The sequence below is a fragment of the Dreissena polymorpha genome, chromosome 13 (genome assembly GCF_020536995.1).
Source record: "Dreissena polymorpha isolate Duluth1 chromosome 13, UMN_Dpol_1.0, whole genome shotgun sequence".
NCBI lineage: Eukaryota > Metazoa > Mollusca > Bivalvia > Myida > Dreissenidae > Dreissena > Dreissena polymorpha.
In genome coordinates this window covers 73,492,996-73,507,612 of record NC_068367.1, presented here as the reverse complement: position 1 = coordinate 73,507,612, position 14,617 = coordinate 73,492,996, and the positions used below count along the sequence as shown (strand labels likewise).

The window sequence follows — 14,617 nt, the reverse complement described above, 5'->3', positions numbered from 1 at the left end:
TGATAAAACAGCAAAGTAACGAGCTTTTCCTACTGTTCTTACGTTATACTCATCACTACAATCGAAATAAACGTCACATGTTGCAGACCAATGTCTGGTCATAAAACACGTTTTATGATACTTTTCAGTCTTCTCTTGGTATTAGTAGTATTGAGCAGTCCTTTCGCGGAGTTTATTTAACGCCAAGATGCATACATGTGTCAATTACATATGCAACGCATTGTAAAAAAAATATATTATTTTTCCAAAATGGATAATCAGAAACTGAATATTGCATTGATATTGTGTTTCGAAGTTTATATATAAGAGCCGTTCGGGATATATGCTGCATTGTGTGAGACACGGAGTGTGTCTTAGCACTTCTACCTACTTACTAGACTTGCGAAAGTTGGGACGAATTTTGAATAATAGCTGCAATTTCCAGCTATTTAGTTTAAAATGAAAGTTATTTGTTGTTGTTTGATCTTATGGCGGGGGACCGGAGTGCCCGGTTGAAACTCACTTACAATTATATACTAAACTTTTAACGTGTAAAGCTGGTAAAGGTACATTAAAACGCAGCGATGACGTATTAAGATTAACGTTACGGCAATGTACGAAATAGCATCATTAAAACAGGCGATCACGTTTGACTACAACCATAGGCGGATCCAAGGTGGTGGACGCAGCGAACGCCCCCCCCCCCTCCCCCCTAAAATCGCCAAAGTAAAGGCGTAACATGCTCGAGAAATGATTGTCAAAGCCTTCACAATCACTAAAATCGTGGAGCTTCCGGGAGGCTGCGCCCACCTGGACCTCTAGCAGGCTTTGCCCTGCACCCGCCAGGGGCCATAGCGGCCCCACGACCCCAGCAAATCTTTCAATATCCCTCCCCAACCAGAAATCCTGGATCCGCCCCTGACAACGGGGGAAATATAATTATCAACAAATAAAACCAAAACAGATTTATGATATTGCTTAAATGAATTTCTGTAAGAAATATTTTAAATATAGAAATACATAAACTAGACATCGCTAATTTTGGAAATAAATTGATCCAATTTAGAAGGATGGGAGAGTCCACTAGGCATAAATGGGTTAAACCTGACACGAACAATAATACGGCTAGTGTATAGCTCTGTTCTGTGAAATCGCCAATGTGGAGTCTCCAGACCATCTTTACTCTGATTCTAACAACTAACTTGTATATTTACCAAAATGAAATCAAATTTATAAATACGCAATATGTGTACACAATATAATATCTTTGAATTATTATCTAGGTTTCACAGAGTGTGTTTTTTTTTTTTTGTTTCTGGATGTCGTATCAATTTATTGTTTTCACACACACGTACATGTATTAATATGTTTAACACTACTCTAACCAGTGCTTTTAGAACAACATCAAGAAAATTAAATCGCAATTTAAAATATTCACCGTACAAACATAAATCAAGGTGCGTAACTGTTACAACCTTACAGCATCGCATAGTGATTGCCCATGGGACGTGGACTTTCAGGCAGAATACTGCGGTTTTCACACTACAAAAGCATATTGGCGCAGAAAAGTCCCATATGGAGTCAATTCAAAATAATGTAATTTGCACATTCGTGCGGTTTGACGTTGTCCATCCTGGTCGTTTGTTTATAAGACGATGCCCTACAAAACACACAGACAACAGAGATTATAATGCAAGTTTTGTATCAAAGTTTAGTTTGCAAATGAATTGCATCAAAAGAAGTTCGTGTTTTCGTCCTCTAGACATTTCAACGTTAATACTAGTATTAACTTTTAAAGCTTAAGTCAGTTTATTGAATTAGCCCTACAAATAGTTCGTGATGTATTTACCGTTAATAGCAAACAGATGTATGAGATATCGCAAGAAAAACGCAACACATTCTAAAAGCAAGAGCAGGGTCCGCATGCGCAAAAATTACTTAAGTCAGTTTTAAGAATAACTTACTTTTGCCGCTTCTGTAATAAAGCGATCTTTGTTAAGTTAAAATACATTTTAAAGTAATATTTATAATTGTACGTGTAGTTCAACTACTAATGCCGTTAGATTGGTATTTGCATGGTCTATTTCGCACCTTTTGGTTGTACAGAAATCATTTTCAGGAACTTTCGAACGCAAATTCAACGTATTGATTCAGTTTTGTTTCAAAAATCTTGACAACATTACCATTCTAAAGAATAACTACCGTACCAATAAGCTCATATAGATAAGACGTTGGTTCAATGATGTTGACTTTGTTCAGAAAATATTTTTTAAATTCTTTAAACATGCATACATGTCTTTTTTAATCGACCGCTGTTATTAACTATTTGCAAAACACAGTGGCCCGGTTTTGGCAAGGAAACTCTTGATTGTAAAAGCATGGCGAAACCGCAATTCACATAATAATTTATCTATTTGTACTTATCCGAGAACTAGAAATTCTCGAAAAACGCATTCATTATGAAACATGAAAAGCTATCTGGTTTCAAAGTTCTGTATTTTGATTCCGTAGGCTGTGCGAGCTAAAAATTGCTTGTAAATAATTATTGTATATTCAGACGAGATTTATGGCGCACTTAGACTTACGGGTATTTTCAGGTCATGGACATTAATGATTTGTAAAACGTGCAAAAGGTTTCTTAAAACACGATCGGGTGTGCAGTGAGAGGCAACAAAAGGTTCTTCTTTTACCCGAAAAAAATAGTGTTTACTTCTTAAAACATCGTAGAAACACATACATTATGATATTATCCACACGTGTAATCTGTTAAAATAACTGCAATCAATAAAATAACACCGCTACATTCTTATTTTGCTTTATAAAAGTCGACTCTAAAGGTCCATTGCCTGGGTTTCTCAAATGGAAACTCAAAATAGTGAGAAAACACAAATACATCATTATTAATCACACATATACAAGTTCGGGTCAATCCGACAAGAACAAATGCCACAAAAAGGCATATGAGTATGACGCATGATATGCCATCTGGCTTGCGTTTTCTGTACTTGGAATCCGTAGGAAGCGCTAGCTAAAATAAACTTTGTAAATCATACAAAAACGTCGAGGTGAACAACTATTTTTTTATTATTTTCATTCAAAATACGTTAGTAACCTATAAAACGTTTAAATGGTTTCTTTCATCAAGATCCGATGTGCAGTGAAAGGTAAAAGGCGGGCTTTCGTAATTATTCTTACTTTTACTTGAAGATGCCTTTTCACATGTTGGTAAATTACCAAAATTGAAAAAAAAGTTTCAGATTCGCATATTTTCGTTGTAGTTTTTACATTTGTGAGGAAACAGTAATACTGAAAATTTGCCATGCTCTAAAATATCCATTATAATATGTGCATTTTTGACGATTTAAAAACCTGAACATTAAAAAGCGTTGCAACGCACAACGATTGAGTAATTTAGAGAGTTCTGTTTTGTCGTTATATTTTGTGTGAGGATTGTTATGTATAAAAAACAACATATTATTGTCTATTAGCACGGATAGCCGTTATAAGCGTTAAGCGTTATACTTTTACTCCAGGGGCCAGTGGTTCGAGAACAGTTTCATTAATTTTGTTCTTGATTTTTAACCGGGGGGTGGGTAACTTCCTATATACGGGTATATAGGGGTGTGCCCCGATTATATGGGTATGGTTTTGAGCATCTAAGTATAGATACAAATGTATATGCGTATTAGACTCAGAAATTTGCTTGTATATAAATGCATATAGATTTGAAAGTATCAGTATCAAAATGGTATGATAAATTTCATTCTTGTATAAAAATGGGTATCAAAAAGTAAATTTCAGTCGCGAGAAAAAAGATATAATAGCAAATTCAATAAGTATACTGTATTGATATGAAAGAGATTAAAATTCTAGTATGAAATGTGCCCACTTTATCAAATTCTAGTATTTAAATGGGTCCAGTTTATCAAACTTCTTGTATTGAAATGGGTCCACTTTCTCAATGGTATCGTATACAAATGGGTATGCTTTTTCAAAAATCTTGTATCAAAATGGGTCTACTTTATCAGAGTTCCGGTATAAAAACCCCTACCCTAAAATTTATTTGGGAAGTTACCCCCCCCCCCCCCCCCCGGGGATTTTTACTGGAGCTTTTTAGATCCTATGTTTACATTTATCAATATAAAGCATTTAATGACAAACTTCAATCCATGTGCCAAAATCTGTGAAAATGTCCCTTTCAACTGAAAAAAAACATTTTTGATAATTGTAAAAAACATATATATAAGTTATCATATTTATTATATATTTTCCTTTTAAAATTAATAAATAAGCACCCCTGCATAGTGATTTCCTATAAAAGTGGACCATGCAGACCTAATACCTGGCTTTCTTTATATTGATTTAAACACGAAAATGTGTTGTCTTTTTTTAATAAGAATACAAATGATGTGTCATGCTACTTCGTAGAAAATTACATTTGACCAAATGCAGGCACCCTCAGAAAATAAAGTTTCGGCAGGAAATTTCGACAAAAGCACAGTACTTAAATTAACTCATCCAAAACGATCATCTTTAAACGAAGACTCAAAGAAAATGTATATATAAAAAATATTGCGTACATGCAATGGATACATGAAAAGACCACAGACGGTTTGAATGCCTTTACTTAATTGATTTTAAACCAAAATGGAAAACGATACCATATTAATTAGTGGAATGTATCCGATTAGTGAGTTAACTCCCCTTTTTACTCATTTGTCCAACGTGAAACTTTGTAAAAGTTTACTCTTTGTATCTATCACATGTATTGTGTACTGCATTCGACCGTTATTTTATATTCCGATGTTTATTTTATAGCTAACATATACTTATTTATTCCCATAACAAAATATGAAATTCAGATTGACATACTTGGAGGTATAAATGTTTGCGCGCATGCGCATTGACTTTATGTGGCGGCTGTTATAGTTTTTCAGAAAATGGGTAATTTTATGTTTATTTTTTACTCTAGATGTACAGTAATTTTATGTTTTACTCCAAATATTTGTTTATGAATGCGTTCCTCAAATATGTGCAAGTGTATGTAGCGTCATTCACATTGTGCGAATGAATATGGGTATGAATTAGTCACCAATATTGATTTTACAACGAAAACAGATTATTTTGAGTTAAATGTCATTTCCTGGTGAAGCCTTTACAAATGTTAAAGCAATATGTGTTTTAAGAGTTCACATCCCTCTGTCATTCTTTTATTTAAAGACACAAAACGAAGAAATACTTTATTTTGAATAAATGATTGACATCAGCAGGCATGTATTATAGTTTCGTGTTAGGCTTAATAATCAGAGGTTTAACCACTGGCACTGCTGGAAACTTAAATGCTACAGCCAAACAGAAAAAAACTTATGTCATAGTAATGACTGTTTTTAAAATGCAAATTTTAGCAATTTAACGTGGTTAGAAAAATATCAAATGTCAAATTATTAATGAATAATGTCAAACCTGAATGAGAAGAAAAAATGATATAAGTACCTAATAGTATTATCGAACAGTACCTATTATCGGACATTTTGTTTTGGTTCTGTATGCACATGCGCAAAAGTGCGCATGACGTCACATTGATAAACAAATGGTCGCACATGAAGTCCATGACCTACTTGCCTACTTAGCTTGAAACAAATGCGCTGAAAACAGGTTAAAGGAATGCATTTATTGTTATTTACGCTGTTTTGTGTGTTTTTTGCTATTACTTTTTTAATGCATTTATCAAAACGTGCATTTACACACCAAAAAGCATATTTCCATTTGCAATTTTGATTGCAGCAGACGCAGATTTTTTCGCCAAGTCCGGGTCACGTGATAGTCATGTGACTTTGTATATACTGGAGTAGTATTTATGAAGTGTCGGGTAATAGGTCATGTTTACATCGGCCGCCATTTTGTTTTGTTTGCTAGTGGTGACAATAATCAGGGAATCATTGTTATGAATTCTTGAAGGTAGTTTGCTGGAAAACTTTACAGATAAATCATTCAATGATTGAACTGTTAGTCATTTGTTAAAACAAAATGTTTTTGTCATTTTAAGTGTTTCAATTTTAAGGTAAGTTAACATAATTTGTTAGGTGTTCGATAACTGGTTTGTCCACCATAGTTATATTAATGTATCAATGTTATGTTTTTCAAATAACAGTGTTTTCAGTGTTTCTTTCACCATTTGGGAATGGGGCCAGGTCCCTTTGGATTTGGAATAATCCCGGTGGTTCAACTTTAATTGTGAAATTATTGTTATATTTTGCATGAAGGCTTCAAATTTGAGAGTATAAGTGTTTTTAGCTCACCTGTCACAAAGTGACATGGTGAGCTTATGAGACCGTGTGATGTCCGGCGTGTGTGCGTGTGTGTGTGCGTGCGTCCGTAAACAATTTGTGTAGACAGTAGAGGTCGAGGTTTTCATCCAATCTTTATGAAATTTGGTCAGAATGTTTATCTTGATGAAATCTGGGTTGGGATTGTATTTGGATCATCTGGGGTCAAAAAATAGGTCACTAGGTCAAATTATAGAAAAGCCTTGTGTAGACAGTAGAGGTCACAGTTTTCATCCAATCTTTATGAAATTTGGTCAGAATGTTAATCTTGATGACATCTGGGTTGGGATTGTGTATTTGGGTCATCTGGGGTCAAAAACTAGGTCAATAGGTCAAATAATAGAAAAACCTTGTGTAGACAGTAAAGGTCACAGTTTTTATCCAATCTTTATGAAATTTGGTCAGAATGTTTATCTTCATAAAATCTGGGTTAGGATTGTATTTGCGTCATTTGGGGTCAAAAACTAGGTCAAATAATAGAAAAATCTTGTGTAGACAATAGAGGTCGCAGTTTTCATCCAATCTTTATGAAATTTGGTAAGAATGTTTATCCTGATGAAATCTGGGTGGTGTAATTGGGTCATCTGAGGTCAAAAACTAGGTCACTAGGTCAAATAATAGAAAAACCGTCAACAATTTGTTTGTGTAGACAGAAGAGGTCACAGTTTTCATCCAATCTTTATGAAATTTGGTCAGAATGTTTATCTTGATGAAATCTGGGTTGGGATTGTATATGGGTGATCTGGGGTCAAAAACTAGGTCACTAGGTCAAAAACTAGGTCACTAGGTCAAAAACTAGGTCACTAGGTCAAATAATAGAAAAACCTTGTCACAGTTTTCATCCAATCTTTATGAAATTTGGTCAGAATGTTTATCTTGATAAAATCTGGGTTGGGATTGTATTTGGGTCATCTGGGGTCAAAAACTAGGTCACTAGGTAAAATAATAGAAAAACCTTGTGTAGACAATATAGGTCACAGTTTTTATCCAATCTTCATAAAATTTGATCAGAATGTTTATCTTGATGAAATCCGGGTTGGGAATGTTTTTGGGTCACCTGGGGTCAAAAACTAGGTCACTAGGTCAAATAATAGAAAAACCTTGTGTAGACAATAGAGGTCACAGTTTTCGTGTAATCTTCATGAAATTTGGTCAGAATGTTTATCTTGATGAAATCTGGGTTGGGATTGTATTTGGTTAGTCAGGTGAGTGATTCAGGGCCATCATGGCCCTCTCGTTAATATATTATCATACATACCAGACGTTCTGATCTTGGTGGGACAGTCCTGCTTTTGGGGTGTTTGACCTGGTGTCCTGATGTGACACACTTTGACTCAACATTCGTAAAAACGACATAGTTCTATAAGATCACAATAAAATTCGCTATTCAAGCTCCGTCTGGCTCAAATTACCATCGCTTATCTCTTTGTTGCCCCATATTAACAAACCATATCTACTAGTTGAGTGATCCAGTGTTGTTTTTGACACCTTATCAGCGATTTATCTGCAAATGATTAATTTTATCGGGAATTCACACCATGGTGTTTTTATGATAGGGGTCGCTAATTGCTAGCGAGAGATGCATGGTAGTAAATTAAAAGCAGACTGCTTTTGTATTTCATGGCCAAAATCAAGTCCAAAGATACTATTACTATGTATTATACCACCTGGGGCTTAAACACCTGTCAAAAACACCAGTTTTGTATATACACTACGCGACCCGTGATTGTTGCCTAATTCGTGGAGTCAAGGCGGACAGTTCGCTTTTTGAGTGGAAAATCACAGTGATTTCACGTGATTTGTCACTCCGCCATCGCACGAGAGCAAGATAATCTTCGCCCTGATTCCCCTCAGTTTTGCGGTGATTCGCCGCGATTCGCCGTGATGGCAGTGGATATCGGTGACATCGATGATTCGGCAATTCATGCATATAAACCAAATCGTATCGATAACTGTATACATAACGCTTTTCTAATGTTCACAATTATCAAATAATCAAACAAATTACAACATCATTTACGAAAAAATAATCTTAAACATTTATGTCGGTAAATATGTTTGAGAATTTCATTAACACAACCATATGACTACGCCATATTTCAGAAGTGTACAGAGTACAGTGCATAATGTGGGACGAGCGTATTTAAATTCAGATTGAATGCAATACGATCTTACAAAAAACTTTTTATTGTGTCATACGCCTTCATGTAAAAAAACGTTTTCCTCCTGGAAATTGTGCTGTTAATGCATAATATTATCAAAACATTTTTTTGACACGTAAAGCGTTGCAACAAATTAATATACAATTCAAAACAAATATACCATAAGTATAAATGTTCCGTTAAATTCCCAAATGAGAATAATAATTTATAATCCGAAACACACTTCCGATGTTTGAATGTTAACACGATGTTTACAAATGCTTTCAAACATCATGTATATATCCCGATAAAAGACCGCGAAAATTATGCGGCAATGTACAAGGTCAAGGTATACGAGCGTGCAAGTATTATTTTTTTTACAAACTGTGTAGCGCAAAGCATTGAATTCTGTTGATTTCGGTTAAATGTTTCTTTGGTATTTTTAATACAATTATATTGCCAACAATTTGATAAAGTCATTTCAAATCAAACACGCCGTATCTGTATCGTTACTGATAGAAGTAAAACATTATACCTTGACTTGTAAAGTTTTTTTGTTGTGAGAGACCATCTGAGTAAACGCCGAAAAATATATGCAAACTGTTATTTTTTGTCAATGCCCTTTGATCCATTCTCGCACTTAATTGGCAGCGCCATCCTGTTGTTTCTGTGATTGTCACATTTTATTCACAGTTTGAACTCGTACAAAGAGTGCCAATTAGACACTAGAACAAACACTATCACCTGCTGGGCAGTATACAATAAATAATCAAATGTTGAGTTTTTTTTTTTGTTTTTGGCGTGAAAACCCAGAGAAATGCATGTACATTATACATCATCATCAAATTTATTCAACTCTGCGAACGCTATAAGTGCTACATTGATATTCTCGTTTTTTTCAGCAAAACAAACACAATGTTTAATGGCTTTAATATATAGGCAATGATGTAATAACAACATATTATATAACACGATGTCATAATAACATATACTTAAAAATAGAACAGTAACTAATGTATTTCCGGCTTATCAAGCATTGCGAATGTATGTACAACGCTCGGAAAGTAACGCGAGTAACACGAGTTATTCGCATTGGAGCCTGAAACAGAAAATAAATAAGTATAGCATAATTTAGTCCAAATAATTAGACGTAATCTATCGATGACATTTAACCTTTAAATGAAAGTGTTACGTAAACAATTTTCCGTGTCTTAATGCGCGAATATTTTGCTAAACACTGTTAACAAAAGGGCTACACATTATAATTCTGAATGAAATGCAAAAATAAGTCTTAACATAATTAATAACGTCAATAAACACACACGGTAAGATCAAAGTTTAAATGGAAAACTTATATCATATTTCTTGTAAATTACCAAATTATTAGTTTCGTCTAAATCAAATACCATGTATAGAGAAACAAGGTATTTATAACCGACCAATGACGAAACACTATGCAACTTTCAATTTACACAGTGCTACATGTATACAATTATGGCAACAATATGGACTTTGAACAGTGGTAGTGTATTCGGCAGGGTTGGCATATTGACCGGTCAATTGAGTATTGACCGGGCCGGTGGTCAATACCCGGTTAAAACCGGTCAATACTGGTCTTTACTGGTCAATACTGGTCGATTGAAAATTGTAGCATTTAAACATTACAAAGGAGCCATTTTATATTAAATCAATAATTATTCTGTAATTGATAAACTTTTTTCTGAGTTATTTATTGTAAAAAAAATCTTTAAAGCTGTAAAAAGTTACTTCTTTATCATTTATGGAAACAGCCTCAAATACATAAGGACTAAGGCAATATCTTTATCTCAGTGTATCACATCTGTTACTAAAGTATTATAACTATTGTAGGTACCATAGCATTTCACTTATCTATTGATATATCTATTTGATAAGCAGATGGACAAACAGAACTCTTGTGTATTCTAGGGTTATAAATCTGGCCTCTTAGTTGGTAATAAAATGCCTGCAGTGTTATGTCTCTGATATTGACAATTAAGCAAATCTGTCCTTAGGCTATCTCATATCACTCACACAAAACAAGATTACATTGTACTTGCTATTAATTTAATAGTTACTTCTAACTTGTTTCCTTTCTGTATTAAGAGGGTTTTTTCCCCTTGCATATTAAAAAGTTCAATTGGTATTCAAATGAATAAACAATCATAGTTCTTGATTTTGCCAACAAATAATGTTTTCCAATTGTGGGTCTACTCTTCTTTTCAATTATTTTTTTATTTTAATAATTATTTCTTATTATGTTTTTTATTCTTATATCAATAAAAATTAAAGTTTTTTTCACAATTTTGTTTAAAAAGTATTTAAAGAAATCAATGCAAGAATACATGACAAGTAAGGATTGTGTCAAAAAGGTGCCATTTAACGATTTAAGGCCCTATCATCAGTTTTGGGTGCCCCAACCTGTATAGGTGAGAAGACTGTTAGAAGACTGTGGGGACAGTGGGGTATGAGGAACAACTCATACACAGTAATTGACAGGTTCTTGTTGAATCAAGCACAGAATTATCTGAGCATCATAATTCATTAGAATTGAAAAAAAGTTCAATCAACCAGAAAAATCCATTTGACCAACTTTGACTTATTTGCAAAATTTTGAGAGATTGGCCTACAAATTGCATGAACAGGTATAAAATAGTGGGTATTAATAGCTTATGACATTATTCGCAACATGTCTGTTTAATTTATATTATCAATATTGTTTAATTAGGCATGGAATATAAATTAAAATTGGCGGTAAAGTTCAATCGATTGTCTGGAAGTACAAAAAACTGTACACTATAAAAAATATATATCATATAATGATAAGACAATTGTTATCCCACAATACATCCAAAAATACTTTTAAATTGCAATAAAGTATGTTATTGTGTACCAAAAATCAAATTATATTGTGTGTGTTTATTTTACACCGTGTGTGTTTTTTTGCTGATTTGGAGCCAACCTTAACCGCCATTCCCCTACTTAAAAAGAATATACCGTAGGTTTCCACGTATATAGCGCGCTCCCGTGTATAGCGCGCAGGCTGTTTTTTAAATGCAAAAATGGAGAAAAAAATATTTAAAGACAATAAAACCACCAAATCGGACCGAAAATGGCCGCTATTCTACTATTGCACAATCCAATAATCCGGGGCATTGGAAAGCTTAATTAAGCATTCAAAATAGGAAGCGTCATTATGATTAGGAGCATGGGTTGCATAGCAGTATACTTTTCTGACAATTTTGTAATTTTCTAGCAAAAGATTAACAGTCCACGTGCATTTCGTGAAAAACATGAGAAAATAAGAATTAGTGTTCATTGTGTGATTTTTCCTCGGGGAAAGCATGGGCATTACCGGTAAATTTGAATGTCGCATGGGAGACAGGGATACAGTTGTTGAGGTACACCACTGTTGAACGTTCAATATTTATACACACAAAATGCAATTGCATATCTTCACGTTCTCAAGTGTTAATTAGTGTCTCAAATGTCAATTAGCGTCTTAACAAGTCCTGGCACATATTACTCAATAACATCTGCCAATTACGAAGTGCAAAATGACTCCCTTTCACACCTACCGTTACCCGCAAAAAAGACCTCGTTCGCAACTACCCTTGCCTGCTCTCCGGAATGTCGACAACAATCCCCATCGGAATTCATCAATAAAAAAGTGTAAAAACACAAACAAAGAAATGTCCGCAAGTTTATGCAAACAAATTTATTTTTTACCAAAACTTCTACCGCATTCATATCTACCAGTAGCGACTTCTTGTTGTTTCGACAATGGCCTCTCAGTCTGTAAGATTATAGGGTGGTAGTTTTCTTGAAAAAAACATGGCGGCCATTTTGATTATTTACGATTACACAACATATTTTTTACCAATTTAGCAGCCAGGATAGCATTGTATCAATGTATAGCGCGCACCAGCTTTTTTTATTTGAATTTTGGAGGTAAAACACTGCGCGCTATACGTTGAAACCTACGGTACACTTCCCCTGTCGTAACCTATCAATGTACCGTAATTACTGTATGTTTTCGAACATTTAAAAATAGTAAAAAAAATCGTGTCCAAAAACTTAGATACGAACAATATTCACAAAATACAGGTGTCCGAAAACTAAGAGTCGAAAATTGAAGTGTCCGAAAATAGCGTCAATTGTATCAACGACTACTGGTAATAGCACGCGCTTGTAAAATACCATGCTGTATAGTATAAATTACAGTTATATATGTTTGCACTGCATTTTAAATAATTTTAAATGCTTAATTTATTTCACAGAAAGTTACTACAAGGTTGTACTTTGACCAACGAGTTTAAAGATCAGCATGTGATTTACCAATACTCGCTAGTTAATGAACCTGTAATAAACGCAAAAAACAAAAGCAAACTATGAATTCTTTGTTTGCTCATTTCTGATAGTTGTTGTCTTACACCTTCCATTGTTTGTAAAACTTGCAATAGGATGCATCACACTTTGAAGTGTTTAGTATTTGTCACAGTTATTTTACTGAGAAGGGGTAGTACCATTGCGGTAGATAATTAAACTGTTTATTGGCACTACCTCTGGTAATTGTCATTATAACGCTTATGCTATCGGGCGAAACCATTGTTTAATGCTGGTTTACAAGGTTACAGTACATTCCGTGCGTTTTCCCCCAAAAACGCGCTCACTCCGCGTTTTTATTCCTGCTAGCGAGTTTTTACGCGGAGTTTGAAAGCGAGGTAAAACATAGCGTTCCGCCGAGTTCGCTAAACCCGCATCGTGTATTACTTTAGCCTAATCGGTAAATGCAGACAATTTCCGTTCTTATCAGCGACCGCAGCGCAACACCGCGTTAGCAGTGTGCTACTGGGCATGCCATAAAATATTAGTATTTAATTCATAACACATATAACACCAGAATAAATGTTCCGTTTAATTTCCAAATGAGAATAATTGTTTGTAATTCGAAACACGCTTCCGATTTTTAATGTTAACATGACGTTCACAGATGCTTTCAATATACAGTCATCATGTATATTTCCCGACAAAAGCGCGCAAAAAATATGCTACAATGTACAAGTTCAAGGTTTATGCGTGAAAAGCGTTGAAAGTGTGCGTGTATTGATTTTTATGCCCCCCTTCGAAGAAGAGGGGGTATATTGCTTTGCTCATGTCGGTCGGTCTTTCGGTCCGTCCACCAGGTGGTTGTCAGATGATAACTCAAGAACGCTTGGGCCTAGGATCATGAAACTTCATAGGTACATTGATCATGACTCGCAGATGACCCCTATTGATTTTGAGGTCACTAGGTCAAAGGTCAAGGTCACGGTGACCCGAAATAGTAAAATGGTTTTTGGATGATAACTAAAGAATGCATACACGGCCAACAGGGCGAACTCTGAACAATATAACTGAAGCAACTGGTCTGTAATCCTAAATCTATGATTATCAGTCCAATATAAAATCTTCCTTTGAGTAAAAAAAAGTGGATCAGTAAAAATATTATCAGAATATGAGATTTTTTGTATATTTTGTATATTAAATATTGTGTTAATGTTAAATTTTGTTGATTAATATAAATATAAGCAGGACAGGGGAGGTAATACACTATTATATCTTTCTTATATACAGGGGAAACAAATGCATTAATTTTAAATTTCATGTTTAATGATTAGAGGATATTTATCATGTCAGTGTGAGATCATTTGTTATTTTTTATGATCACATTTTATTATTACTTTGACAAAACAACACTTACCTGAATACCACACTAAGATTCCACCCAAACAATACCCCACGCCCCTACCAGAATCCCTTCCCCCCCCCCAACCTCACCCCCCTAAATTTTTTTTAAACATCATCTAATAAATTACCACACCCCACATTTCACCCCCCTCTCACCCCCCCCCACCTACCCAACCCCCCACCCCCCATTTTTTTTAAACATCTAATAAATTACCCCACCCCACATTATACCCCCCTCTAACTCCCCCTATCCCCCCCCTACCCCCCCCATCCCCCCCACCCCCCCACCCCTCCCAATTTTATTTTTTTTAAACATCTAATAAATTACCACACCCCACATTATTACCCCCCTCTCACCCCCACTCCCCCCCCAGCCCCCCCCCCACCCAAACTTTTTTTTTTTTAACAACTTATAAATTACCC

At 34.9% G+C, this 14,617-nt stretch overlaps 2 protein-coding genes across 4 annotated transcripts in view; both read left to right on the top strand.

Moving 5' to 3' along the window:
• Nucleotides 1-14,617, top strand: part of LOC127854904 (uncharacterized) — a 200,061-nt gene that overhangs the window by 182,729 nt on the left and 2,715 nt on the right. The window lies entirely within an intron of this gene.
• The window catches only part of LOC127854905 (uncharacterized), an 80,900-nt gene continuing 71,039 nt past the window's right edge, over nt 4,757-14,617 (top strand). The window contains exon 1 of the mRNA XM_052390015.1: nt 4,757-4,923. Coding sequence (XP_052245975.1) covers nt 4,920-4,923 — 4 coding nt within the window. The 5' untranslated portion in view covers nt 4,757-4,919. The remainder of the gene's footprint in view (nt 4,924-14,617) is intronic.